This window comes from Rhipicephalus sanguineus, chromosome 5 (genome assembly GCF_013339695.2).
Source record: "Rhipicephalus sanguineus isolate Rsan-2018 chromosome 5, BIME_Rsan_1.4, whole genome shotgun sequence".
NCBI lineage: Eukaryota > Metazoa > Arthropoda > Arachnida > Ixodida > Ixodidae > Rhipicephalus > Rhipicephalus sanguineus.
Genome location: NC_051180.1, coordinates 32,932,725 through 32,959,240, shown reverse-complemented (window position 1 = coordinate 32,959,240; position 26,516 = coordinate 32,932,725). Strand labels below are relative to the sequence as shown.

Below are 26,516 nucleotides of genomic sequence, written 5' to 3'. Positions count from 1 at the left end.
GGTCGGCCATTAATGTGTATGTTGCTGGTGTATCTTTTATTCTCATGATCACGGCCGCGGCGGGCTTATTTCGTTGGGGGTAAAATGTTAGTGGCCTGTGTGCCAAGATTTAGGTGACCGAAATTTCCCGGAGCCCTCAACTATACGCCATCTCTCAATATGATATCGTGGTTTTGTGTTGGAAAACCTAAACAGTTATTATTATCATTAAATGCGAAGCATTTCTTAGCGAACCTTTGGAACCTTGAGTGTTTCCATCCATCCGTCCATCCATCCATCCATCCATCCATCCATCCATCCATTGGCGAGGAACACGGCTGAAGCAGAGATGAAACAAGCTGGCCATCTCCGTCGCATGGAGGCCGCATGCGATAACATCAGCGCGCGTGCGAGGCCTGTCGTCGATTGCTCATTAAACAGAAAGGGAGCGCCGCGCCCGTCTTTCCCTGGGCGAAGGAGCATGAATGGAAGCCGGGTGGGGGGGAGGGGGGGGGGTATGCGTGGCTCGAATCGCAACACTGAGCAGCCTTTGAACGGTTGTAGGACTGATAGGTGGGCGAGTTGGAACTTATCCATCTTTGCGCAGCGCAAAAAATTGACGAGGCACACAAGAGAAGAGGACGGGACAAGCGCTGATATAACAACTGAAAGTTTTATTTGAAAAATCAAATATATATACAGAAACACACGTGCCACGCAAGATTACACCCGATCAATAAAACGGATTTCTTGTTCCGATAATGCGACTGATGGCTGACTAATACAATCACTATCGCACTTTGCCATGTGGTATGCCTCTGAAATCTCACGTGTGCGTTGATATGATGGCGAGTGATGATGGATGTTCGCGCAAACGAAACGTCTCTCGACGTTGTAGTTACCTTTAGCGTAGCGTATACACTTCCACTGCGCACTGGTAAGAGCTTCCAGGGTTCATTTTTGTCGCGTAATGCAAAATAATAGAGCATTCAAAGAGGGAGGTTCACCAGATGGCTCATTGCTTTGTAGGTGACGTGCCAGCGCCGCACCAGTACGCTTGTGATCACGCTGAAAAGGAGCCGCGCGTTCGGAGAGAAAGACAGAGAGAAAAAAGAAACATAGAACTTCAGCTCACCAACATCAGGCAGTTATTCATTTTATTTATTACTTTATATGCACACTCAGGAATCACACATTAGAAATGACATTCGCATTTCATAAGTAGGGTTAACGTGTTACTCCAGAAACCTGTAAATTACTCACACTACCACTTATTCTATGCTACGCCTAACAAGCATTGGTGCGCAAACAAAATGCCTAGTAACCAGGTGACACGGCAGTACGCAGTCGACCTATCGACTGTTTGGGGCACTTGCGCCGCCGGTGAGTCACAATCACTCACTATACTACTTATTCTAATCTACGCTTAAGAAGCCTTGCTGAGTATCTAAAGTGCCTAGTAACCAGGTGACACGGCAGTGGGCAGTCGACCCGTCGATCGCTTGACGCAGTTGGCGCAGCACATGACGCCGTAGACGACAAACTCGACAAGGAGGAAAAATGCCGACGTGGCGAGTATGTAACCGGAGAGAATGAACACAGCGCGAAGGTCTTCGAACCGCAGCGGCTGGTAGGCGCTGCTCCGGTCCTGCTTGTGGCTGCCCAAGAAGCAAGGAGTGCCGTGAGGGTAGACCTCTTCGTCCCGCATGAAGGGTGACGGCATGGCGCTCAGCCAGAGCACTCTGCGTTTCGAAAAACATGACCCGAGCATGCGGTAGTCAGCACACATGGTAATTTGCGAGAAATATGTGACACAAAGAAGAATATTGTTGAGGAGCTCGTTTCTTTGTTAGATACAACCAAATGAATTCAACAGATAGTTAGTGCAATGAATGCATATGGGACATTAACTGGTGTATTTAACTGTATGTTAGTAACTAAGAGGTGAATTGAAATAAATTAACGTGGACAAAAATCGCCCTTTGTTAACTGCACGTTAGTAATTATAAGGTAAATTTAAATAAATTAGAGTGGACAAAAATCGCCCTTTATTACCTATACGTTAGCGATTATGAGGTAAATTGAAACAAATTAAAGTAGACAAAAATCGCCCTTTATTATCTGTACGTTAGTAATTATGAGGTAAATTGAAATAAATTAAAGTGGACAAAAATCGTCCTTTACGTAAGTGGGATCCGAACCCACAACCTTCTAATTACGCGGTGTAAGGGTGATTTATCGTCCACTTTAGTTCACTTCAGTTGACGTCATAATTACTACACTACAGTTAAAGACAACAATTAATGTACCCTATGCTTTCCTTGTATTCACATGGCTGTATCGAGCACTATGTGGAGTATACATGAAATTCACTTTTTCTAGCAAGTATTACTTTCGATGTGCGCATTCGGAATCTTACACGCCAGAAAGCTCTAGACACGAAAATTGAAGGTAATTATTAGATTCTATTGTTTTACGTTCCAAAAGCACCATACGCTTATGAGACGCGCAGTAATGAGGTAATCATGGATTTTGTTCACCTGAGGTTCTACAACGCAAAATCTAAGTAGAGAGAGAGAGATGCTCTTTATTAGAAATACAGAGATTTTTGCCGGCGTCAGTATACCGCTGGCATGCTACTCTGTGTAGGGATGGGGAATGGGATTGACAGATTAGAGAGAGGGGAGGAAATAATAATAGAAAGAAAGAATATAAAAAAATGAAATAAGCAAGTGAACCTGATAGAAATATTTACAAGGAGGGTGTCAGGTAAGATAAGGCTTTGCTATGTGAAATAGCCAACCATTAAAGCTTTTCGACTAGGCCGATTTTTGATAGGTAATTAAACAGTGCCTGTAAAACCCGTCGCTGCTTTGAAGGGCTGGTCACTGGGCCTAATAAGTTGTGTAATGTTACTGATCGTGACAGATCATGTCCATTTGTCGCTCAAGCAACTGTCTCTCATCGCGGTACGCGGAACATTCCAGTAATATGTGCTCCACAGTCTCTATGCTGCCACAGTTATCACAGCAGGGACTAGTGGTGTGCCCTATGCGGTACAAATAACAGTTCGTGTACGCCACATTCAGTCGAAGACGATGGTACAGCGTCTCAAGTTGGCGAGGAAGTGTTGGGGAAATTTTCACTCTCACTTCTGGGTCAATGCATCGCAGACAGTTATCTTGGTGGAGCGGCAGATTCCAGAGGCGGTCTTTTTCTTGACAGGCATATTTTCTTGCGAACTTCGAGGCGTCGACTTTAGTAAAAAATATCCTTCTGAAATTCCGGTAGTGGAGTCCTTTTCGGGCTGCTTCATCCGCTTTTTTCGTTTCCTGAAATACCAGCATGGCCAGGTATCCATTGGAACTTAATGTAATGTCCTGCAATCTTAGCCTTGTGATGAAGATAGGCGATATCATATGCTACACTTTGGTGATTACCATGCTTATACCTGTTCCACATACTTTGTAGGGCTGCTTTAGAGTCTGTAAATATCACCCATTTTTTTGGCAGCTGCTGTCGTAGTATAAACATAAGAGCCTCCTTAATGCCATATAGCTCAGCTGACGTAGATGATGTCGCTCTCTCAAGACGATACGAGAGGGATTGTCCTGTAGAGGGCACATAAATTCCGTACGACGATCTACGTTGGGTTGTAGAACCGTCTGTGAATATGTGTGTTTCGGTTGCGTATTCTTTATACATATACTCCAGCGCTATCTGATGAGTTGCTGCTTGGGGCATTTTCCTTTTTGCACTGATTCCGGGGATATATGGCACAATTTCTAGCGGTGCCAGTGTCCAGGGTGAGATGTTCTTTGGCATAATAGGTGACGACTGAGCAGGGATCGAAATACGTGCGTATATGCTTCCGACGGCCTGCCCGAAGCTAGATGCGGCATTGGCTGTAGAAATATTCTTAAAAAGTGGGTCTTGTTGTGAATAACGTGTCTGAGGTGAATCCGAAGTGTCTCCTGTGAAGATATCACTTCAAGAGGCAGGCATCCGGCTTCTGCTACAGTTGCTAATCGAGACGATCCCTTTGGAAGGCCAAGACATATTCGAAGACAGTTGTTGCGTGCTGCCTCAAGTTTTCTCTTGCTTGTATACGACATATTATGCAGTATGGGCATGTAATAACGCAAGGTCCCGTCGACGTAGGCCTTTTGGAGGAGCACCATTGATCGGCAGTTGCTGCCCCACTGTGACCCGGCTAAAAATCGGAATACGTGCGATGCCGACGAAATCTTCTCAGTCAGTTTCTTCACTTGGGGAGACCATGTGAGATTCCTATCAATCGTAACCCCAAGAAACCTTTGTGTCTTCACGTATGGAATGGTGCGACCACTCAACACTAGTGGATATTTTTCCATTCTCCTCCTCGAGAAAGCCATAGCAACGCTTTTGTCAGGAGACAGTTTGAGACCTCTTGAATTTAGGTAGGCCGATATGTTTGCCAGCGCTCTCTGGAGACGTTGTTGGGTGATTCTGCGGGAACGTGCCGCACTCCAAATGCAGATATCGTCCGCATACAGTGTGATGCTGACGCCACGGGGCAGGTTTCTTTTCAGATGTATAAGTACTAGATTAAATAATACTGGGCTCAACACAGCTCCTTGCGGTACTCCCTTTTCTACGGCATGAAACGTTGTAGGGCCCTCCGGTGTACACATGAAAAGTTGGCGCCCTTGAAGATAGTCTGCAATCCATGCGTAAAGCCGTCCTCCAAGACCAAGGGTTTCCAAAGCGTCGAGTATTGATTTATGATAGACGGAATCATACGCGGCCTTAATGTCTAAAAATAATGCAGTAGGTGTGTTTCCACAAGCCAATTCTTCTTCAACTGATGCGATCAAGGCAATGACATTGTCAATGGCAGACCTATTTTGACGGAAGCCATTCATTTCCTCCGGGTAAATTTTCTTAGTCTCCAGAAACCAATTGAGTCGTTTGTGAATCATTTTTTCGAATAGCTTCCCTACGCAACTAAGTAGAGATATGGGTCTGAAGGAAGCGTAATTTGTTGGCTGCTTTCCTGGCTTCAATATAGGAATAACTTTGGCTAGTTTCCATTCCTTCGGAACCTCCCCACTTATCCACGAGGCGTTATAGTACTCCAAAGACGTAGGCGAGATGTGGGGCTTAAATTTGCGAGGGCTGCATAACTCACTCCGTCATGGCCAGGAGTTGATCTCTTGTTCGTGTCGCCGATTGCTGCATTGAGCTCTTCAATTGTGAAAAGTTCCTCTAAGTCAGAAAAGGTCGCTCGAGGAGTACGAGTCTGATGATTTGCAATGTTCAGAGATGGTGTTGTCCCGCTGGAAAGGAGCCTACAGTACTGCTCTGCTACCTCTTTCAGCGAAGCGCGCTCATGCAATGACAGCGCGAGGAAAGGGTAAAGCTGTTGCGGCTCTTTGCGAATGCCTCTGATGACTCGCCAGATTTTGCTGAGCGGTTTTCGTATATCTAGCGTACCACAAAAATCTTTCCACCTTTTTCGGTTCAGTTTGCTTAAGTACCGTCGTATGTGCCTTTGTGCCCGTCGGCAAGCTCTGAGGTCTTCAATATTTTTTGTACGTAGAGCCTTCCTTTCGGCACGCCTTCGAATGGCACATAATCGTTCGAATTCTTCGTCGTTCGTTGGCAGATTACAACGTTTAACGACAGAGCGGGTGCTTTTTTTGAGGCAATGAGCTATTGTCGGTATTAATTCTGCATTCGTTGTCGAGGCTGTGATCCCTTCGTCTACCACTGCTGTGTAAGCGTCCCAGTCTACCAACTTCAGTGCCACTTTCCTGGGCGACGTCCGAAGATTACGGGCAGCGATTAGGATAGGGTAGTGATCGCTTCCTCGAGTCTCGAAGTCTGTACACCATCCAAACATTGGGACCACTTGACTTGATACGAATGTGACATCAATGCAGCTGACAGTCTTCGGATTTTTCAGGTAAGTTATGCTGCCATCATTTAAGGGCTCTATATTGTATTTTGCAAGAAGTTTGGCCAGCTTAGCACCACGAGCACATGTATATGAACTGCCCCAGATCTCGTTATGTGCGTTGAAATCGCCACAAATAATATGTGGAGACTGAGTGCTTGTCAACAAGTTTTCGAGTCTTGATACATCGAACGGTGATCCTGGTTCCAAGTAAACTCCGATTAGGGTAAACACTTCAGATCCAATCATTGTGGTTGCGCAAACGTACTCATTCTTGTCATGCGGTCCTACGTCAATCACAGATGCAGGCACATCGTTGCGAAATCCAATGAGGAGTCGGCTAATTCCGTTTTGTCGCCTGGAATGATGAAAATAATAACCTTTTAACCTAAACTGCTCGTCGACGCGAGACTCAGAAATGACCATGAACGGGAAATGGTACACTCGCGCAAGATACTTAATGTCTGGTAACTTTGACCGCAAACCGCGAGCATTCCACTGGAAAATAGTACATGTGCGAAGGTGCTTGTTGGTGGACACCGCTGGCGAGTCAATTGGTAGCGAATCCATGGTTGTTACTCAGAAGAATCACGGCGTTGCGCCGTGAAAGAAGTCGTCACTAGTGGTTCAAAAGCCAGGACTGCCTGTACCTCTGGGATGTCTTTCAACGATGGGTTGGCACATAGGAGAGCCTTGATTGCCGCGAACATCATGGGGATCAGCATTCCTGATATTTCCTGTACGGTGCTGCCACCCAACAGCTTTCCTTGGCTCTTCCTGCTCTGCTGCGACCTTGGGGACATTTGTTGTTCACTTGCATCTGGATCACTTGAGGACTTTTCTTGGCTCTTTGCAGATGATGATCTGTTCTGGTTTCCTTTCACGATTGATGCAAAAGACTTTTTCGAGGTTGTGTCGCTGCGCTGTACTGTATCTTGTTGCTTTTGATTTGTAGATGTGAATATCACATCCGGATTCGGTGGTGGTTCTCGTCGTTTCCGCGCTTTTCCCTGGAATTGCTCCATTGTCCGTGCTAGGGTAGCTGCTTTCTTTTTGGGGCACCCGCCATATGATGCTGCATGGTCAGCTCCACAGTTTGCACATCGAGGCTGAGAACGTGACGTACACTCCTTATGCGTATGTGCTCCAGCGCATATCTTGCAGCGGATGGGGCCGTTGCAATATTTCGCTATATGTCCATGCCTTTGACATCTGAAACACTGAGTAGCGGATCCTATATATTCCGTTACAGGATAGCTGCAGAATCCAAATGACACTCGGTTTGGTAAAGGGGCGTCTTTAGAGAATTCGAGGATGACCGAGCGTCTTCGGGTCTCTGTTACAGCACCATCTTCGTTTGGAATGTAAGCAACTTGCCTTTTAGCAGATATGACTCCTTGTTCACTCAAATACTCCTTGAGGTCGTCATCCGAGTACTCAACTGGGACGTCCTGTATCCTCCCGTACGTGGCAGAGTAGGAGTATGGAACTCGTGCTTCTACAGCAATACCCGCCAGGTCTGTCACAGCGAGGAGGCGATTAGCTGCAGGAACTGAAGACGTTGTCACCATGAGGCTGCCATCCTTGTTGAGACGATGGCTGAGTACCTTTTCTTGGGCTGTTGTCACGACTGCAGAAGCCAGTAGATTTGGGTTGACTTTCCAGAAGTTTCGGTCAGGTTGAGTTGGCTTGAATATGACAGGAACACCTGCGGCTCTTTTCTTTTTGTAGGAGACAACAGTGAAGGCTGTCTGGTCCATCTGTTCGTTGTCTTCTGTAGAAGCCCTTGACTGAGCGTCGTCTTCACGCAGCCTTTTCCTTGCTTGTTCATCTTCTTTGTGGTCTACAGAATGAACCTGCTGACCTGATGCCTGATTACTTGCGGTGGATGCCATTAGAACATCGCGAAGGACGGGCGACAACGGAGGGCCGCCGCGCTGCTGCTTCTGGCCGACCCGTTTCGGGAGTCGGTGGCTGTACTTGCTTCGCAGTACGGTCACCCCCAGACCGTCGTTCGTTGAGGTCGAGGCACAGAAATTAAAAGATGAACTCTACTCTCGCTAAAAAAGACTGAAAATTACAGACGGGCGTTGGGAAGCCAGCCTTTTGTACGTCGTCGTCTTCTTTCTCCCCAAAAATCTAAGTACAACGGTGTTTACTAAATGCGAAGCAATTCTGAGCGAACCCAAGGTACTTTGAGCGTATCTATCTATCTATCTATCTATCTATCTATCTATCTATCTATCTATCTATCTATCTATCTATCTATCTATCTATCTATCTATCTATCTATCTATCTATCTATCTATCTATCTATCTATCTCTATCTATCTATCTATCTATCTATCTATCTATCTATCTATCTATCTATCTATCTATCTATCTATCTATCTATCTATCTATCTATCTATCTATCTATCTATCTATCTATCTATCTATCTATCTATCTATCTATCTATCTATCTATCTATCTATCTATCTATCTACGTATAGGTGCTCTCGTGATCGCCTCCTTAGCTTAGTCTAGACTAAAATTATTGGCATGGGAGGGTAAGAGGGTTTTACGAATACGACTGTCTGGTCGTGACATGAATAACGTGAAAATCATGTCGCGTACGTCGTCAAACCCTTTCCTCCAGGCACGTGAGCCACATATCCGTATACTACGGGCCCCGGCAAGAGGGTATGCGTCGCAGGTGATTGACAGTTTATATCTTATTGGTAATTTAAATGCGAGAGCATAAAGGAAAACCGACATCGGCAGTGCTGACCCTACGAATGAGAATAAAAATCGGGATCCCAGCAGGAATCAAACCCCGCGTTCTGCGTGGCAGTCATGTAATGTGCCACAGAACTAAGCCACCTCTTGAAAGTACTTTGAAAAAGAGTCAAAGACCCTATGTAGGCGTAATGTCGGTGCAGCGTGAATTGTGTTTGCAGCGCTGGCTATCTAATTTTATAAAAAGAAATAAACATTACATGTGTTCTCCCATGACACAGGCGTCATGCCGGGTTAACGTCAGTTGAGTTTCCAGTGTTGGCTTCGCTTTCATAGAAGTCTAATAAACATTGCGTTTGTATTCATATGATTCAGCAAGCTGTATATTCAAGCGTTCCTCGACCGCGGAGGAGTACATTAACGAAACTTGCGTATGATATTCACATCATCGCACTATAAAGTGCACTTCGTTTCTATAATACTCACGTTTGTGCTCGAAGGTGAGTGCTGACGTTACGTCAGACCATAATTACCCTTTAAACGCCACTGTAAACTACTACACAGACAAAAACACGTCGATCTACGTCGTAACGCTTGGCTCAAAGCAAAAAAATGCAGCATAGACAACTACTCACTGAATGCTTCGCATGAAGCCGATTACCACAAGGCGTGGGATCTGCCGAATTTTTCTGCATGCTGAAGTGACACCGCAGCCACAGCCTAATACTGTTCCGACGTCTTCAGACCGGTTCTGTCCCTTCCTCAGGGGTTGACCGCATTGGCCGAGGAAGCGCTGTTTATGCGTTGCCAATTGGTATCAGTTATTACGCATCACCGGTCTGCATTTTTTGCGCTTCATTGGCAATGTGCCCATCCAGTACTGCTAACTTTCGTGAACAAAACCGATTTGGCCTCGCGTTCATCGACATTTTTCCATGTTACCACTTAGCCTGTCTGTGTTATTTGTTTACTCTTCTTTTGAAATGAAAGTGTTTTATGCCGGGGTCCACCAAGACTTCAGCGACGTACTTCCGTCACGGATATGACGTTGATAAAATGGACGCCAAATGAGAAACAGAAAATAAGAAGATCCGCCGCCGGGAATCGAACCGACGATCGTGCGGCCGCGACGGTAAGCTCCCGACGCTTAACCGACTAAACTACCGCGGCAGTAGCTGGCCACTTCACGAACGCGCTTTATATCTTTCCCACATTCTCTCTCGCACGGTGCTCTCTGTTGGCGGTGTGTAGGTAGGCAGGGTGGAGCGGGGTGGTGCCGCCGTCTGTGAGAGGTGAAAAGAAGTAATGCGTCACTATCGACACTTACTAGCGCTTACTCCGAGATTGCGCGCGATCTCGGAGGTAATGGTTAAAGCGTCTAGATACCAGCAAGGGGAACTGGCCGCGCCGGCGTCGCGGAGGCACCCTATATGCAGTTACGTTCTTTGCCTTTCGCATCGTGTTAGCGTGTGCCGGCTCATCGGAGTAGTGCCGCTTCAATATACACCAACGGGATTTCTCCGCCTCCGACTGCTTCGATTGCGAGAGCACCGACTATCAAAACCGCTGCAATACGCGTGGCAGAAAGGACACGATTTCGACGGGCGAATGCCGGAGCGAGACACAGGCCAGCGGGACGCGCGCGTTTGCGTTTGCGGCTCAAGCTACGAACATCTGGGTCCCGTGTTGCTGAAGCGCAGTGTGGTAATGTATGCATGAGCACAGGCGTCGATTACTCATTACTAGAAAGCGCACACTGTGCCGTTTCTCTCCTTAATTGACGACGTTTTGAAGAAGTGCATATCGACTACCAGTGTTGATTATGGCTTGTTGACGTCATCTGTTGATTATGAGCGTGTTAATGTCATCTTTACGCGGGATTCAGGTTTCGCTGTGTCAAAATATACGTTAACAACTTCAGCTACCACAACAGTTTAATCATGATAATGGGTGTTAATCGTCGCGATGGAGACGTGCCACTAGGCGTCGACATGACTGCATCCACGTGAAACGGTGCTATAGCTGCCAAACACGAATAGACATTGTACAAGCTTTCATACATCACTACACAATAAGCACTACTTCTGTGAAGACACGTTTCACTTTCGTGTTATACCGATTCCTATGATGGAGGGATCAGCCATGTTTTTTTTTCCTTTTCTCTTTCTTTCCTCGTACTTCCCCCTCCTTTTTGTTCCCCCTTCCCGAAGGAGTAGGCAGGAGTTATGCCACTCTAGGTAGCAGGTGTCAGCCTGCTCCTGCTCCCTTCCTGTTGCTCCTGCGTCCTTGTGTGTTTGTGCAACCAAATAATAATAATAATAATAATAATAATAATAATAATAATAATAATAATAATAATAATAATAATATGTGTACATATTACTTGCTCTCTGCTTTACTTTTCTTAATCGGAGTCGACTGCCTTTCGTGCGGTAGTATGAAGTGCCCACAAGCAAGCAAGCAAGCAAGTAAGCAAGGAAACAAACGAACAAACAAATGTTGAGTAAATCAATAAATGAAAGCTTACCTTTTGTCGAATTCGGTAACAATCCAACGCGGAATGTCCCGACGGAAGTACCAGGAGGAGCGCAGCAGCCAGATGTTCTGGGTGCCGATGTAGAAGTAGCCGCGAAGCACCGAGCACTGCTTGGAGGCGTGCACTCGAGCGCTGGTGGTGTCCAGCATGATAGCGGCGCGCCGCTGCACCACCATGTCCAGCGTGCGCGGCGTGTACAGCTGCATCACGGGCAGTAGGCCCTTGCGTTGCACCGATCGCGCGTACACGTCGCGCACACCCTTGAGGCTGGACGTCTGCGCATGAAGACGAGGTACGGTAACATCAAGGACCGCGCAGCATTACGCATTCGTTGCAGTTACCACGCTGATTGGCCGGTTGGGATACGGCTACTTGAACTCGTAGCTGCTATTTGAGTTTCGCTTATTTTCATGTTGTATTTTTGATTAGTGCACGCCTGCGATGCATGAGCAATGATTGCATTCCCCATATGCACGTAAACATTTCACCACTGCGGTTCTCGTGGTATAGTAATATAACATCGCGTTTACTTATCTATGTTCTCTAAAGAAAACCAACTCTTACATATTGAAAGGTTGCCATGGCACCACAGGCCTTTGATCCAAAGCTTGGTGCGGATGAAATGAAGAGCCGTAGCTGACAAAGTGCAAAGCAGCGGATTCGATTGACGCTTCAGCGGTTTTATACATTCCTGTTCGGGTTAATAGATTTCCTTCATATCGGCAGCATATATTATCCGAATCAGTGGTCACGAAGGAAGAGAAACAGCACCAGAGATGGAGGAGGCCGCGAGGAGCGCATGAGGATGTAAATAACTTTTATCGTGATGTGTTGGCAATAAACTGAATTGTCCCGAAATTGAACGTAAAAAAAGAACTCACAGGGTCCCTTATATTATATTATATTATATTATTATTATTATTATTATTATTATTATTATTATTATTATTATTATTATTATTATTATTATTATTATTATATTATATTATATTATATTATATTATATTATATTATATTATATTATATTATATTATAACATATTATATTATATTATTTTTGTTCTCAGCCTATGTATTGATCCTCCACCACAACCTCCGAAATCTTTCTACACCTAAGGTGGTTTTGCACTGCCGCCCTGATCGGCCCACCTTCAACTAAGCGTCTATGTCATGTAATGACTTCATGATGTGATGTCACGTTATTTGACATCATTGTGATGTCATGATGACGGCAAAAAATTTGGCGATCTTTGGCGCCAGAATGACGTCATATTGTAACATCATCAAGTGATGATTTCTTTTTGCACCACTCGTATTGAAGCCGTCGGTCATTTTTTGCATTTGATGAGGCATCGAAGACTGTGGCCTTAATAAACGAATGGAAGAACGAAACCCACGTCATTGCGGTTCACTGGCACCAAGGCGAGATGCTCGATGCGCCTAAGTATGTAATGCGTTATTACCTGGAGTACGTATTCCAGCGGCGATCTTCCAGCGACGATGGGCAACATGTTGGGATGACGTAACAGGTCGTCGACAGTGTTAATGCGTGTGGTCTCCGACTTGGCGAGTAGGTTGGCCTTCACTTCGCCGTTGAACAGGTTCACAAGCACGAAGCAGGCTATTAGCCAGGCTCCAAGCAATACGCGGTTCGCCAGGGGCACGAAGCGAACCTGCGTCGCTATTACGACGAGTGTCAGATTTGACTCTCAACGCTCACGCCACAGTTGGTGAGTTTCCTTTTTTTGAACAGCGTAGCTGCTCCCAGAGCCGTATATTCCTTCGGAGAGTTCGGCGGAGGGGCGGAGCCAACAACCGTCCAAATTTAGCGGCGGCGCTGTCCGCCATTTTGTGCCGCGGCACTGTAAGCTCGCGTTCGCGTGCGCCCGCAACGCTCCGTCTCTGGCGAACCCTTTCTTCAGCGAGTTAAGGGGCTGATATACTCCAGCGTAACGTCGACGCGCGCGCACCCTCGGCACAGTGACGCTACGCTAACAAACGTGCAGCACTCTATAGGCCAACGCGCGATGCGACTGACGCGCCCAGCGTCCGTCAACGCGACCCGGCTGCAGCCGGCGGGAGATGCGACATGCTGCATTCCACGCCGGCGACGTTATCCAGACTGAACTGCGTCTGTGTCTCTACGTGAAGAAGGGACGCCGAGTGCGCTCAATTGCGCATGCGTCAAGGCGACGTAGTGCGTCGCGCAAGTGGGAGTATAGAGTGCTCTGTTTTCGCGTCAACGTAACGTGACGAACCTAGCGTCGCCATCTCCCGCCGCCGCGGGCTGACGCGAACGCACGTCGGAGTACAACAGAGCCTTTAGAGCAGCCTACTACGCTGCAAGCCCCCGTTGCGACGTCCGTGCAGGTCCACGATGTTCCACGCAGCCGACACGTGCACGAACAGCAGCAAAGACACACCAGGTTGGTCACAGAGGAAGCATAAATGCCGACTGCGACGTCACGGGTACAGCATCACGAGAAACCTCGGCACGAAATGGCGTCGGCGGCGCGGAAGCGCGCTGTTGCCAGACTGTAGTGCAGCAGTTGCCAGACTGGCGGCGAGATCAAAAGAGCGCCGAACTCTCCCAAAGGGAATATACGTCTCTGGCTGCTCCTAGGCGATACTTCGCCGTCTGTTGGCATAATATGGTCATGTCATGGACAGCAGCAGCGATTCCAACGCTGCTTGCGTTCCAGCGTAGCCGTGGTAGCAAAACGCGTTTTGGCGAGTGGGCGGGCGGATTGGGCCATGGCCGCACTGGAACGCTCGCGTAGCATTCCTGCGCGGCCGTGAATGAGCATATCGTCACCCCAAGCAATGCTTCCTCCATTTTTTTCAATGCCAGTGCAAATGTTCGCTCCTCAATGGGAACCGTTGGTCCGCCTTACTTCAGGGAGTGGTCGTTGTGCGACACCACATAAAGGGTACGGCTGCTTGCGTCACGCGTGCGTCTAAGCGCGTTCCATGCATAGAGTTCCCTACAATACTTACTAGAAGGAACTCTAGTGCTAGTGTCTATGGGAGCTGCAACGCATGGCGCTTCAGCCACCATGGGAATGATGGGTAGTACACGGATTTGTCTAAACTTCGTTCTTTCAGCTCGGTTTGGCTCCGCGTCGCTAGCATCCGCTTTGTCGAAAGACGAAGTTCAGCAAAAGTCAGCTGTTCCACTTCACCACGTTAACTTTTTTAGGCTCGCCAATTCAAATCTGGTGACGAAGTTCACAGCGGTCTATTCTTTTATCCGAAAGAAAACCGAAACACAACACTAAACAAAGCCAAAACTGCGTTCGAAGCCCGCAAGCACGAAGACTAGGCAAATCCGTGTACTACCCATCATCCCCATGGTGGCTGAACGATCGCAGCGCCAGAGTCTCCTCTAGATAATCTTAGGAAACTCTATGGTTCCAGCATGGCCTCCGAGATGGCGGGCGCGCGGCGTGTTTCCCTCCGGCCGTCCCAATCGCACGGAGAGAGAGTGTTCAGCACCGCGGCGCTCTTACCGAAGATCGAAAAATTTGCCGCGCTGGTGGCGCTGCATGTGGCGAGAAAAAAATGGTTTCGCGCTTTCATTTAACCTCCCGCGCATTTGAAAATGTCGGGTCAAGGTTTACGAGAGGCAAAATCAATGCTGTGCGTATATATTCTCTATTTGGCTTTTTTTTTTGGCTGTAGAACTGCGCCGCCCATATTAGAGCACTTATATTTGCGATGCCTCTGTAACGGATCGGACTCGATCGTGTCTCGGAAGTAGGGAATTCCATCGTTCGCACTCGATTGTGTCTCAAAAGTAGGAAATCCACGCGCAACGACGGGTTTACCGGGGAAACTGAATGGCGTCGCAGAAGTCCGGACACTGCGTTGCGATACATCGGACTCGTTGTCACCGAAGTATGGAATATCTCCGTAGCTGTGCGTGTCGTGTCGACTACGCACAGCGACGCGTTCGCTGGGGCACGGCCGGACTGGAAAGACGCGCGCGCGCGTTCCGTGGCTGGGGAAGCTGATTGGAATAGCGTCGCAGAAGGCGCAGCGCTGCCTTCAACAAAACGCGTTCGATCTGGCGCTCCAGTGATTCGGGCACACCACGGACGCTGGCAAAATACTGAGGCGGACCGTAATGAAAAAAAAAATGCCCCCACCTCCCCGAAGGGAATCGTGAGGAAATGCGAATGAATTTCTTGCGCCGAGAGTACACGGCGTAGTAATTTTAATGGCGTAAAGCTGGACGTGAGCTGGACACATCGACGCGCTCAAGTGTCTCCCTTTTGGGCGCCTCTTTCAACGAACGCTTCCTACGTGCGTTCGTACTCACCTCAGGGATGTTGCCACCGCCTTCAATGCAGCACAAACGCGTTTAGAACGCGCTGTTTTCAGGCTGTTCCAAGGCAGCACAAACGCTACGAACGCGTTTCAAACGCACTCCATTGAGGCGGTGGCGCAGGGAGGAGAGAGAGCGAACGGCGAGAGAAGGAGCGGCGAAGCACTGCACCTACCCTCTCCTACACTCTCTCCACACACGCGGGAGCTCCGCCGAGCTCCCGCCATGCGAGGGCCCTCACAGGCCAGAGGCCAGAGCGCGCTCCTCCTCTCCACTCACTCTCCGCTACTCCGCCCGCACCACCTGCTCCGGTTGCTAGAGGCGAGGACAAGTGCGCGCGCCCGCAGCTGTTGCTATGGGAGAGGGAGTGAGAGCGGAGAGGCGCGCGGACAACGCCGGATGCCTCACATAGCCCGACTAAGAAATGCATTCGCATTTAAAAAAAAAAACATGCGCACGCTGAAATCACGTGCGCTCTGCTTTCTGCCGCGGTCTCCGCGGCGTTATGGTGGCTAGAGGGGGAGGTGTCAGAATCGGCCAGGCTGCGCCGTGCAAGCCGGTGCGGCACATTTTCATGACGCCGACAGATGGCGCGCTCGTCGTCTCCGAGATGCTTAGAGCGAGGTCTGTCGAAGTGGTCTCGTGGATTCTCTCCGGCAAAGCGCGTGTTGTGTGACCTGCTGCTTCGCCTGCTCGGCTTTTGTTTGTGCGTATTGGTGCCTGATGGCAAAAGGCGTTCCCGTAGCCACCGGCGCTTCCCGGGAAACGTGAACTTCCTAGTCAGCAAACGCGTCTATGGCACGCTGTCTACTAAAGCGAGAAACGCATGTTGCGTTTTTCACGACCGAGAAACGTACGTATGTCGCGGTTTTTGCGAGCGAGAAAAGCATGTCACGTTTTTCGCGAATGATAAAGGTATGCCGCATTGTTCGCGAGCGAGAAACGCATGTCGCGTTTTCTCGCAAGAGAGAAAGACAATTGTGCGGCGAACGCCAGTGTTGCTGCCGAACTCGTCAGCACACAAAACTCTTTCTGTCGTGAAGTTTTGTCGTCCCGTCGATAGATTATCCGTTGCCGTCACCGGACCAGCGGACGCGTGCCTTAGTTACTTTATGTCGTCGACCGAGGCTCGCAAGAAAGCCGAAAAGCATCCGCTACAACGCGCCGACGGCTCACCTGCGAGGTTGTGGTTTGCATGTGCTGACACTACGTGATGGCAAAGCAACAGAGGCAGCAGAGACATTGTTTCGCCTATGGATCCACTACGGGATACGTCTCTCATCACAGTTATCCCGCCGATGATGAACGTCGCCAGGGATGGGAACGTTCTATTCCACGAGCTGATAAGCCGCTGGACAAGAACAGCGTTGTCTGTGCACTTCACTTCCACGAGAGGTTTATATTTCGCAGCTACACACACGTGATCAACGGTGAAACAGTGGAAATTCCCCATAGTCGCCCTTCCCTAACACCAGATTCGGTTCCAGCTTTGTTCCCCAACGTCGCTGCGTACCTTTCCAAGAAGTTGCCAGCGAAACGGGGGGCAATACCCCCGCAAACGACCACCCACTGCATAAGCCGAGGTGCAGTGTTTTCCAATCGTTACACTCCACGCAAAGCTTCAGCAGCACGAAGCAATTACCAAAGCTCTTGTTGGGCCAGCTTCATTGATATGTTTGCCTAATCTCGAAAATAATTTGGTTGTATCGTTAGTTTGCGCCGTAAGAAGTCGTGGACGGAAAACGCGCCTCGCGTCCGTGTCAAACACCTCCGCGAACCTAAGCCAGCGCGCGCATGAAATATGGGAGCTTACAGACGCGCCCGAGGACGCGCCCATGCGGCGGCGCTGCTGTCGGCACCGAGATGCCTCCCGCGCCGTCGCATCGTCATGAAAAAATGCTTCGTCTCCGGCGCGCCATTGCTGACACCTCCCCCTCTAGCCACCATAGCGGCGTGTTTCTCTCCGGCCGTCTGGTGAATGCGCCCCCTCGCGGTAGCCGGGCGCGCCAGGCGAACACGTTGGTTTTGCTGGGGAGCGCGGCGATTGGAACGGCCGGAGAGAAACACGCCGCGCGCCCGCCATCTCGGAGACCATGGTTCCATGGAGGTGCGATAGACGCGCTGTCCCTCTCCAATATCATGCGTCTGTCAGATTTGTTCACCCGTGCTATGGTATCCGCGCTCCTTCCTTTGTGGCTCGAGCAAATGCCGCCGCCACCTCACAGCGCTCGAGTGGCACATCTTATAGGCAGCGCATGCAGCAGCGTCGCAGTGACCCGTCCCCTTTGGTAGCCCGCATAGTGCCATGAACGGAGACGCACAATCTCAAAGCAACGTATCTCTTAGAAAGCCAGCATGATAGCCAATATAGTGATCATGAGGGATGCAAGACGCCGCTGCACGGATCTGGGCACAACTGAACAAAACATTACCTAATCTGACTTCCGTCGCGAGGCTCCACCCAAAGGGCACTCTCCCCTATGACCGCAAAGCAGAAGCGGAGGCTAGCAAACGGGGGAGAGTAGGAAAGAGCTAGAGGAGGAGGTGGTGAACGGCTGGACCGGACGCACCTGGCTGGCATTGAAAAATGCCCCAAGCTTAAAGGGACCGACAACCAATTTTCATGGTACCTACTTTCCTCAGCGCAGCGGAAAGCTCACCGGTCAAAGTGCCTAATCACGGAATGGTAACGTGGAAAACGCCGCGAAACATTTGTAATCAGAATTTTTCCATCTGCGGTGAAGATGAAGCCATTATACACACGAGACAACATATGCTGCAAACAGTGAGCGCGAGAGCGGTTCGTGTTCGAGCGCGGTGAGTTACTGCGCATGCGTGCACATCGCGGACATGCGCCGCGGCTCGACATGGTCCACTGACGGCCACGAAGGCAGTGCCGCTTCTCACCGTGCAGCTCCTTTTACCTCGTAAGCAGCACAGAATTGAGTGGAGCTGGATAATAATATACATACTATAACTTTGAGGACTAATTATGACACTCATGACAGCATCAGACTACGTACAGCAAAGTGATCGACTTCATAATCCAGCTTCAGGGCTCTTCCGCTAGGCTGCGTGACATACCGGTTTTTGTTACTTTTACACCCGATTTAAAATTATAAATCCTACTCGCAACGCGAAAAGGATGCTGGAATCGGTCACTATATTTTACGGTCTTTTCATTTATACCAGGATCTAATCCCATGTTCTGGCCAGTTGTCGGTCCCTTTAATATAGAGTGTCAAATAAAGAGCAATGATAGAACACAGACATCCTTAGAAAGTACTTGCAAAACATATAAACACTAAGAAAGACTAGCAAAAAAAAAAAGAAACATTGGAAGGCAATAGCCAGACCACGGTGTAAGAAAAATATTTTCTTACTCCCGAGCGGCCGTTAGGGCGTTCGCATCGGGATTGATAGCCACAGAGGCAGCCAAAATTCTCCGCAGCAAACCTCCCTCAGACACCATTCACCACATAGTCTGGTTTCCCGCCCACATGGGACCAGACGTACTGCCGGGTCACCTGAACCCAAACGAGATAGCCCACGACCGTGCGCGAGGTTTCACAAGCCGCGACGGGGTGGCCTCTCGGGTGAATTCGGGAGAGCTCGTCCAAAGTGATCCTCTCGTTACTTTTCACGAGATAACATCTCATTACAGAGGAGAGCGACAGACTTTTCCCTTTCCCCATTATAAGCTCCACAGATCACAAGCAAGCACGCTCCGCATGCTGCAGACGGGGTCTTACCCCTCTAGGGGCTTTCTGAGCATGCTTCATTCGGATATTGATCCACTTTGCCCAGATTGTGGTGAATTTGACTCCTTAAGTCACATGCTCTGGCAGTGCCCTGCGTTACAGGATTTTAAAAGAGAAGAAGACTGGACGACGGCAATCACAGACCCCAGACAAGACGTCCAGCTTCAGGCTGTCCAGAGGGCTCGTGAAAGAGCGGAGAGGCATGGCCTCTCTGTTCCGACATGGGACTAGCCAACGGCTGGGTGGGGGCCTACCTAGTTGGCCCGCTGCCTTGCCTCTCAGGACCACAATAAAGTTGTTTGTCTGTCTGTCTGTCTTACACCATGAGCCTGACAAGGGTGGCCTTAGCTCCGGTGTCTCGGTGGCTTTGACGGGGTGGAGCTGCCTGTATTTTTTTAATACTTAATACATGCAAAGAGAGCGAAGGAAATGTAGAGGGTGAAAGAACGCGATTACTCAGATACTCGTAAAACGGGAAGAGTGTATCACCAGCACTCGGCAAGAAAACTGCAACCAATCTGCGTCAAACATATCTGCAACAACTATTCAAATGTCTCTATCAATAGTGCACTATTTATTAAAGTTACTAGTACGGTGTAACGTCATGTTCTTCAGTGGGATAATTTCTTTTAATTTCCTAAGCTCGGACTTGGGCATAGCGCGGAAGATGGTCAAAAATACATGAACAATGTAAAACACTTGCCTGTAGGCTTCTGGAAAATTAAATGGTTCCACGTAGAGAAAAGAAATCATGTTTTAAAATTTGCTGAACGTAATGCGACTCATGTCCTTACCTTCGAAGAAGAGAACTTCGATGTAGGCGTACAAATATTTAGACATGTCCATAAACAGCTCGGTCTGTCTTCCTCTCCGGCCAGCAATCCGGTAGGCTATCGTAGATATCGTTATCAGGACAATCAGAGAAGTAATAAACAGAATCCAAGTCTGTCAATAATTGGAAAAGACAGAAAACGAAGGTAAACGCTATCTTACCATATATTCCTGTCGAAAATTGCTTCAGTTAATGGAAAGTGCATTCCGAACATTTGAGATGTTCAAGCGAATATAGAGGGTGTTTTTTAATACAATACAGATTTTTTTAATAGAAATACTATTACAGTAAGCCTCTTGCCGTTTTCGCACATGAACTGTGTCGAGGTGGAAAAACTTTGCCAGAGTTAAAATGACGCTGTTACCACTGATTAACAAAAACTCGTTAATTAACTTTTAAATTATTGACTTGAGGCCATGTGTTTGTATTAGATAGTTGTAGTGCATGCCAACTGATGGCACACCCATTTTCTAGAAATCACGAAAGTAACACCCAGTTTGAGATATTCCTCATCGAATTTCAGGGGCGAAATCGGAACTGATTGCTCCCGGAGCGCACAAAGTGCGGCGGAACACCGGGACTACACGTGACAGGACAGTGACGGAATTCGAATGAAGGCGCGCAGAAGCAGAATCTGACCAGAATAATCGGCAAGCATTTTGAAATATACAAGTTGACAGCTTAATGTTTGTGCGCGATGGGCAGTGCTTATGTGTTTCTGTCTAAAACTATAGAGAGGCACGAATAACTATTTAGCGTGTCTGCAAGAAGTAGCGCCGACGCGGCAGCCCCTGTGTTTTATGCTTACCAGACAAAGGAAAAGTTGATATCGTGGTTTTCTTGTGCACAGCTCGAAAGAAACGGACAAGCACCAAACACTACGCGCGGAAATAAGACGATGCGCGGACACAAGTGAGATGACTTTGCAGCTTTTCACGAAATAATACGGCCGCGGCGCGCCTTCATTCAAATTTCGTCGCTCCCATGTGACTCGTAGTTCCGGTCTGACGCAGCAGAACGGTCGCGCTTCGTGCGCGCTTTGCGCGATCAGTTTCGATTTCGCTCTTGACATTCGATGAAAAATATCTCGAACTACGCGGAACTTTTGTGATTTGTAAAATACAGGTATGCCATAAATTGGTACACACTACAACTTTCTAATATAAACACCTAGCCCTCGAGTCAATAATAAAAAAGTTAATTAACAAGCTTTGTTAATGAGTGGTGAAAGTGTCATTGTAACTGAGGCAAAGTTTTCCGCCTCGACGTGGAATGCATGTGCGAAAACGACAAGAGCATTATGGCGCATTCACGCTTGGGAAGCGAATATAAAGCGAAAACGCCACAGCGGCCGGAAAACCATGTTCACGGCCGTCGAAAATGTTCACATTTGTTCTGCCCCTCCTGCATGCCGTCGCCGCCACCACCTTCGCCACTTCGATAATTCATTCTATTTCGCCCGCCCCGCCACGGTGGTCTAGTGGTTATGGCGCTCGACTGCTGACCCGAAGGTCGCGGGATCGAATCCCGGCCGCGGCGGCTGCATTTTCGATGGAGGCGAAAATGTCTGAGGCCCGTGTACCTAGATTTAGGTGCACGTTAAAGAACCCCAGGTGGTCTAAATTTCCGGAGCCCTCCACTACGGCGTCTCTCATAATCATATCGTGGTTTTGGGATGTTAAACCCCAGATATTATTATTATTCTATTCTGCCCGTTTCCTGGGCATTTATTTTCTCACCGAAGTCAAGTAATGCATGCAAAACACGGAAAAGAAATTGCTTTCACCTTTGCAAACAGTTGATTTGGGAGATACACCAGCAGAAACTACATAAGCGGTCACGCAAGCAGCGGCGGCGGCAGATTCACCCGTCTGTACAAAAGCGAGATACGTTGGGGCACGCCCACTCGCTGCTGCTTCACGTTCTGTGAATTCCAGCCATCTCGGCAATCTTAATCCAAACCAGGCTCATGAGTAACGCATGCTTGTCGAGGCTGTGAGTTCTGTCGTACTGCACCGGTAGTTTGCAAATGCGCCGATGCGAGCCACCGCCGCCGCCTTGAACGCCATGTTGAATTTGCGGCCGGTTGTTTACGTCACGTGATCTAAGCTAGCGAAGCCAAGGTACGGCGCCGGAAGGCGGTCCGCTTTCGCGTGGCGGAAAAACGCGGTCTCGCACCGAATTTTTCGCGTCGGGCTCGCCGCGTGGTTTTCCGGCCGCTTAGGCGGCAAAGCGGCTGAATTTCCTTTGAGATTTGTCGCTCTCGCCCCCTTCGAGGCCAATTGTGAACGCGCCCTTACTGTCATAGGATTTTTGTAAAAAATCTGTATAGAAAAAAAAAACACCCTGTATACTTTATACTAAGGGCCAAACAACGAAACGTTCCTTTCCTCAGTAAGGAAGCCTTAATTTTGTTGAGGCCACCTTATGTCACTCTGAAAGCTTCCTCACTGAGGAGCCCTTGGTGAAGGCTTCCTTGGCGCTTCCTCAGCTTAAGGTTGCTTTGGGGCTACCTTCGTGCGCCCTTAGGTCCGCTCCTGGCCCTGAACGAGCGCTTCACCTCACAGCTAGCCCACGTGATGAGCTAGCCGACGTGATGCTTGTTTCCGAGGCAACCCTCCCACCCCACCTCTGCGGGGAAACGCGAGCGTGCGTGCACGGTGAAGCGCGTTTAGAGCATTTAAAGAGGCGGGCGTTTCAGTGTTGCTAGAACGTACCACGTTTTGCGCTCGACTACGGTGGCTTTTGACATTCAGTAATCGCTGTTGGAAGAAAGCGTACACGCGTCTCTATATTAACACTTGAATTTGGAAGTGATGTGGTGACCCAACTTTTTTTTTACAGAATAAACGCCTGTGAGCAAAGGTTATATTCGATAATCTTGAACGCAGGAGCGCGGCAACCATTCCTCCCGCGAGGACGGGTGAAGGGAGCTTTCAGTGTACGCTTGCTTCCTCCGTCGGTACTTGGCTGTAAGGAGGCCTCACGTAAGGTGAGGCCGCGGTCGAAGGAAAGGAACGTTTCGTTGTTTGGCCGTAAAGGTGTGTTCCTTTTTGGTGCAGAGAGAGAGAGAGAGAATAAGGTTGAAAGAAAGGCAGGGAGGTTAACCAGGGCTGAGCCTGGTAGGTTACCTACACTGGGGAAGAGGGGAGGGGCAAGGAAAGATAGAGAGGAGGAGAGAATAGTCACTGTTTCAGCCGACGTGACAGTACCGCTTTGATATCACAGACGGTATATAAGTACGGCATCCTTGAGAATATGCAACAGCAGTTTCGTTGCCCTTCGGGACTGTGATGAACAGTCCCATGGTCCCAATGTCTTCTCGACAGTGAAAGAGCTTCCGTCCAGGTGATTTAGAGCAGTACGGAGGTGAAGCCTCTCGTCTGCGTAAGTCGGGCAGTAACACAAGAGATACACGATAGTTTCATCGACGGCATTCAGGAATACCAATTTGTAAACACCGTGTTTTCTTTATGAGTTGGGAATTTTTGACAAGTTGAGTCACTCAAAACTTTCATATCACATTGACGAGCTGCTTCGTTCAAGGATGCTCGTCATCCTTGTTGGGCTCCAATACGACATAGGTTCAGCAAAGTAACGCTTACCGTCCTGTCAAACATGTTGATAAAAGCTCCCGAATCGGAGACGAAAGGGTCTCGCATGCCACTCAGAATTTTCATATCGTCACTGAAGAGCTGCTTCGTCGATGGAAACTCTTTCCATAAGAAGTGTTCCACGTCAAATGGGCCTGCGGCAACGTCGACGAGCTGAAAATTGGAAGAAGCATCAGTGTACTCACAGTGTACAACGAAACAGCAAAAGTATTTAATAAAGCATGTGGCTTCCTGCAAAATCCCAGCTATTCATTTTAGAAATTATTCGCTAAACTGTTTCATATTTCACCAAGGCATGCGTCGGCCTTCACTTGACCCGGCAAAATGACAAGCCATTAGCGGGAAACTTATATATAAAAATCAGGTCTACATATGAAGCGATATGAACAAATTCGACCTTACATAAATCTAAATAACTCCTCAGTCAATTACCCACCTTGATTGGTATACTGAAAGGAACTATACCCATCTAGTGCGTTTTGAATGCATCTATAACATGTATAAAATCAAGACACAACGAAAGCATGTATATTCGCCACACTGCATGTGTCAGATTTCAGTGTCAGTGTCAGTGTTTATGAAAAGAAAATTAGTTTGTTTTTTAAAAGGAATGCGGAGATTGCTGCGTAGCGAAACAACATGGAGCAATCATTCTCCCAAATTAAACGCGGTCTCTTAGCAAAACGAATTTTCATATTCGTAACATACCACTTTGAAAGGATGAGGGGAATTTTTAAGGGCTCATTTTTCTATCTTTGACACAGCATTGATGAAAGCTAACAGAGAATAATGCCGAGGAAAGTGTAGAGGATGTTCGAGAAAGTCGAGTGGACTAATAGATAACTTGCCGCCGGCAGGGACCGAACCTGCAACCTTAGAATTACGCTTCCAATGCTCTACCAATTGAGCTACCGCGGCGGTCATACCCCGTCCGCTTCATTGCTTGCACCTGTGAATTTCAACGTGGGAGTGTTAGCGCCGATCACAGCCAGAGCAGCGAGTGTCGAACATATTTTCTGCCTCCCACGTGGCGTCAGCAGGCAGAAAAAGTATATATATATATATATATATATATATATATATATATATATATATATATATATATATATATATATATATATATATATATATATATATATATATATATATATATATATATATATATTCTTTTTCACAGGACCAGCCTCGAACCAGTGAGCTGCAGGGGTAGAGGGTATGCTCTTAGCCTTGCCATCGTGCTTTGGGCTGTGCCATTGCTGTGTTTGTGTTGCTTCGGTAGGCGCTTGTGTGTGATATGCGCCTGTCTCTGATAGGAATTGATTATCATGGCAGCAAATTTTGGCCATCACTGTGTCGTGTACGGGTCAACGAACAAGCAGCGGAAGGGAAATATTTTAGGTGCAATCGTGTGTCCGCCCCACAGTATGCCACGCGATGAGTGCAAGCGTGGCATGTTCACGCTGCATCTTGTTCCTTCGCCGCCTGAACTGCGGCAGAAGTGGGTGGCTTCAGTAAATTGGAAGAACTTCCACGTGTTGCCATCGTCACGCCTCTGTTCCCGGTATTTCGTTAGCGGCAAGAAAACTGACAAGAACAACGTTCCCGTGCAGCATCCTGGATACGAAAGAAAGGTATTCAAGCCACTGATGACTAACAACTCGTAAGAATGTTGCGGATTCGTAGTTTACATCGTCCATAACACAGTGTCCGACACGGCTGCAAACTCCGCCTTGTCCGGTTACGCATGTACAGCCTGCGCGTGCCGTACTTCACCGGAGGGCCTCTCGGAAACCCACGCGCTATGGGGCCTACTGTTCACGGCTTGCGACGGTGTCATATTCTCCCTCACCAGCACGGCTTTTTCCTTCACTTTGTGCGCCATCGACTGACCCACCCAGCCACACTGCATGTAGCTGTGCGACTTCAGTGCATCGTAGTTGCACACCTGGAGAAGACCCCACGCATTCGCCTCAACGAGATATAAACAATGTTCACTCCCCGTATTTCTGGCCACTCACAAGTGTCCTCGACCTAGCCTTCGACGTCGTCCGGGTGAATGTATCTGTGAAGAAGGAGGATTATGTGGGGTTTACAGCTGACAAACTGATGGATAATCTGTAACTTGATTTTATTGCGATAGCAATTATATGGACAGTCTCAGTTGGTTTTTGCCGTCCCCGTCGCCGCCGTCATGCACCGTTTAGGTATAAGCATGTATATATACATCAATATCCCAAAGAAAAATAATCCAGAAAAATGCTTCCGAAGCGCGGAATCGAACCAGCGACCTCTCGCACCGCCGCGCGTGGCGCTAACCACTATGCCACCAAGCGCAGATCCTTCAGGTAGCTAACGGCGAGCGTTATATACACACCCTTTACCGCTGGCAGGACTCAGAGATCGGCAGGCGCTTATAAGCGTTTCTTCATTACCAGCGAGATGGCGCGAGGAGCGCAATGGACGCACTTGAAGGTCGTCCGCCAGCTCGCTCGCTTCTTCTAATATTTGCGCAGGGAGAACCTTGCCCTTCCGCTGTCTGCTCGCTCGGTAGTCGTTGCCGGGGGGCACATATTTCTGCAGCGTAGCAGCGCGTCCATCACGGGCCGCTTTTCTTGCTATCGCATTCATTGTTCCGCCCTTGCGGCGAAACTGTGACTTTTTCAGTACACCAACAAAGGAAAGCGGTAGACAGCTGCAAGAACACTCGAGTTACCGATTAATAACACTTCGCGCCGTGATCGATCTGGTACTACGCTTCCCTGCTACTTGTACCGATGAAGAAGCACTGCCGTTCACAGACGCTGAGCTCAT

The 26,516-nt window shown here is 48.3% G+C and overlaps 1 protein-coding gene across 1 annotated transcript; it reads right to left on the bottom strand.

Moving 5' to 3' along the window:
• Positions 1–1,435: 1,435 nt before the first annotated feature.
• LOC119394606 (uncharacterized) lies at positions 1,436–26,516 on the bottom strand. Its single transcript, XM_037661925.2, has 7 exons — positions 26,478–26,516; positions 25,555–25,650; positions 23,697–23,858; positions 20,054–20,204; positions 12,635–12,852; positions 11,164–11,447; positions 1,436–1,721 (listed from the first exon to the last, which is right to left on the bottom strand). The coding sequence occupies exons 1-7, from the start codon at positions 26,514–26,516 to the stop codon at positions 1,436–1,438; spliced, it is 1,236 nt and encodes a 411-aa protein (XP_037517853.2).

What these genes read in the sequence shown, in the direction of transcription:
- LOC119394606 (XM_037661925.2), bottom strand. Translation starts at nt 26,516, where the DNA reads ATGAGCTCAGCGTCTGTGAACGGCAGTGCTTCTTCATCG. An exon ending in TCAACATGTTTGACAGGACG is followed by an intron (nt 20,205 to 23,696) that starts GTAAGCGTTACT and finishes AATTATTGACAG; the next exon opens with ACTTGGATTCTGTTTATTAC. An exon ending in CGCTGGAATACGTACTCCAG is followed by an intron (nt 11,448 to 12,634) that starts GTAATAACGCAT and finishes CTTCATGCGCAG; the next exon opens with ACGTCCAGCCTCAAGGGTGT.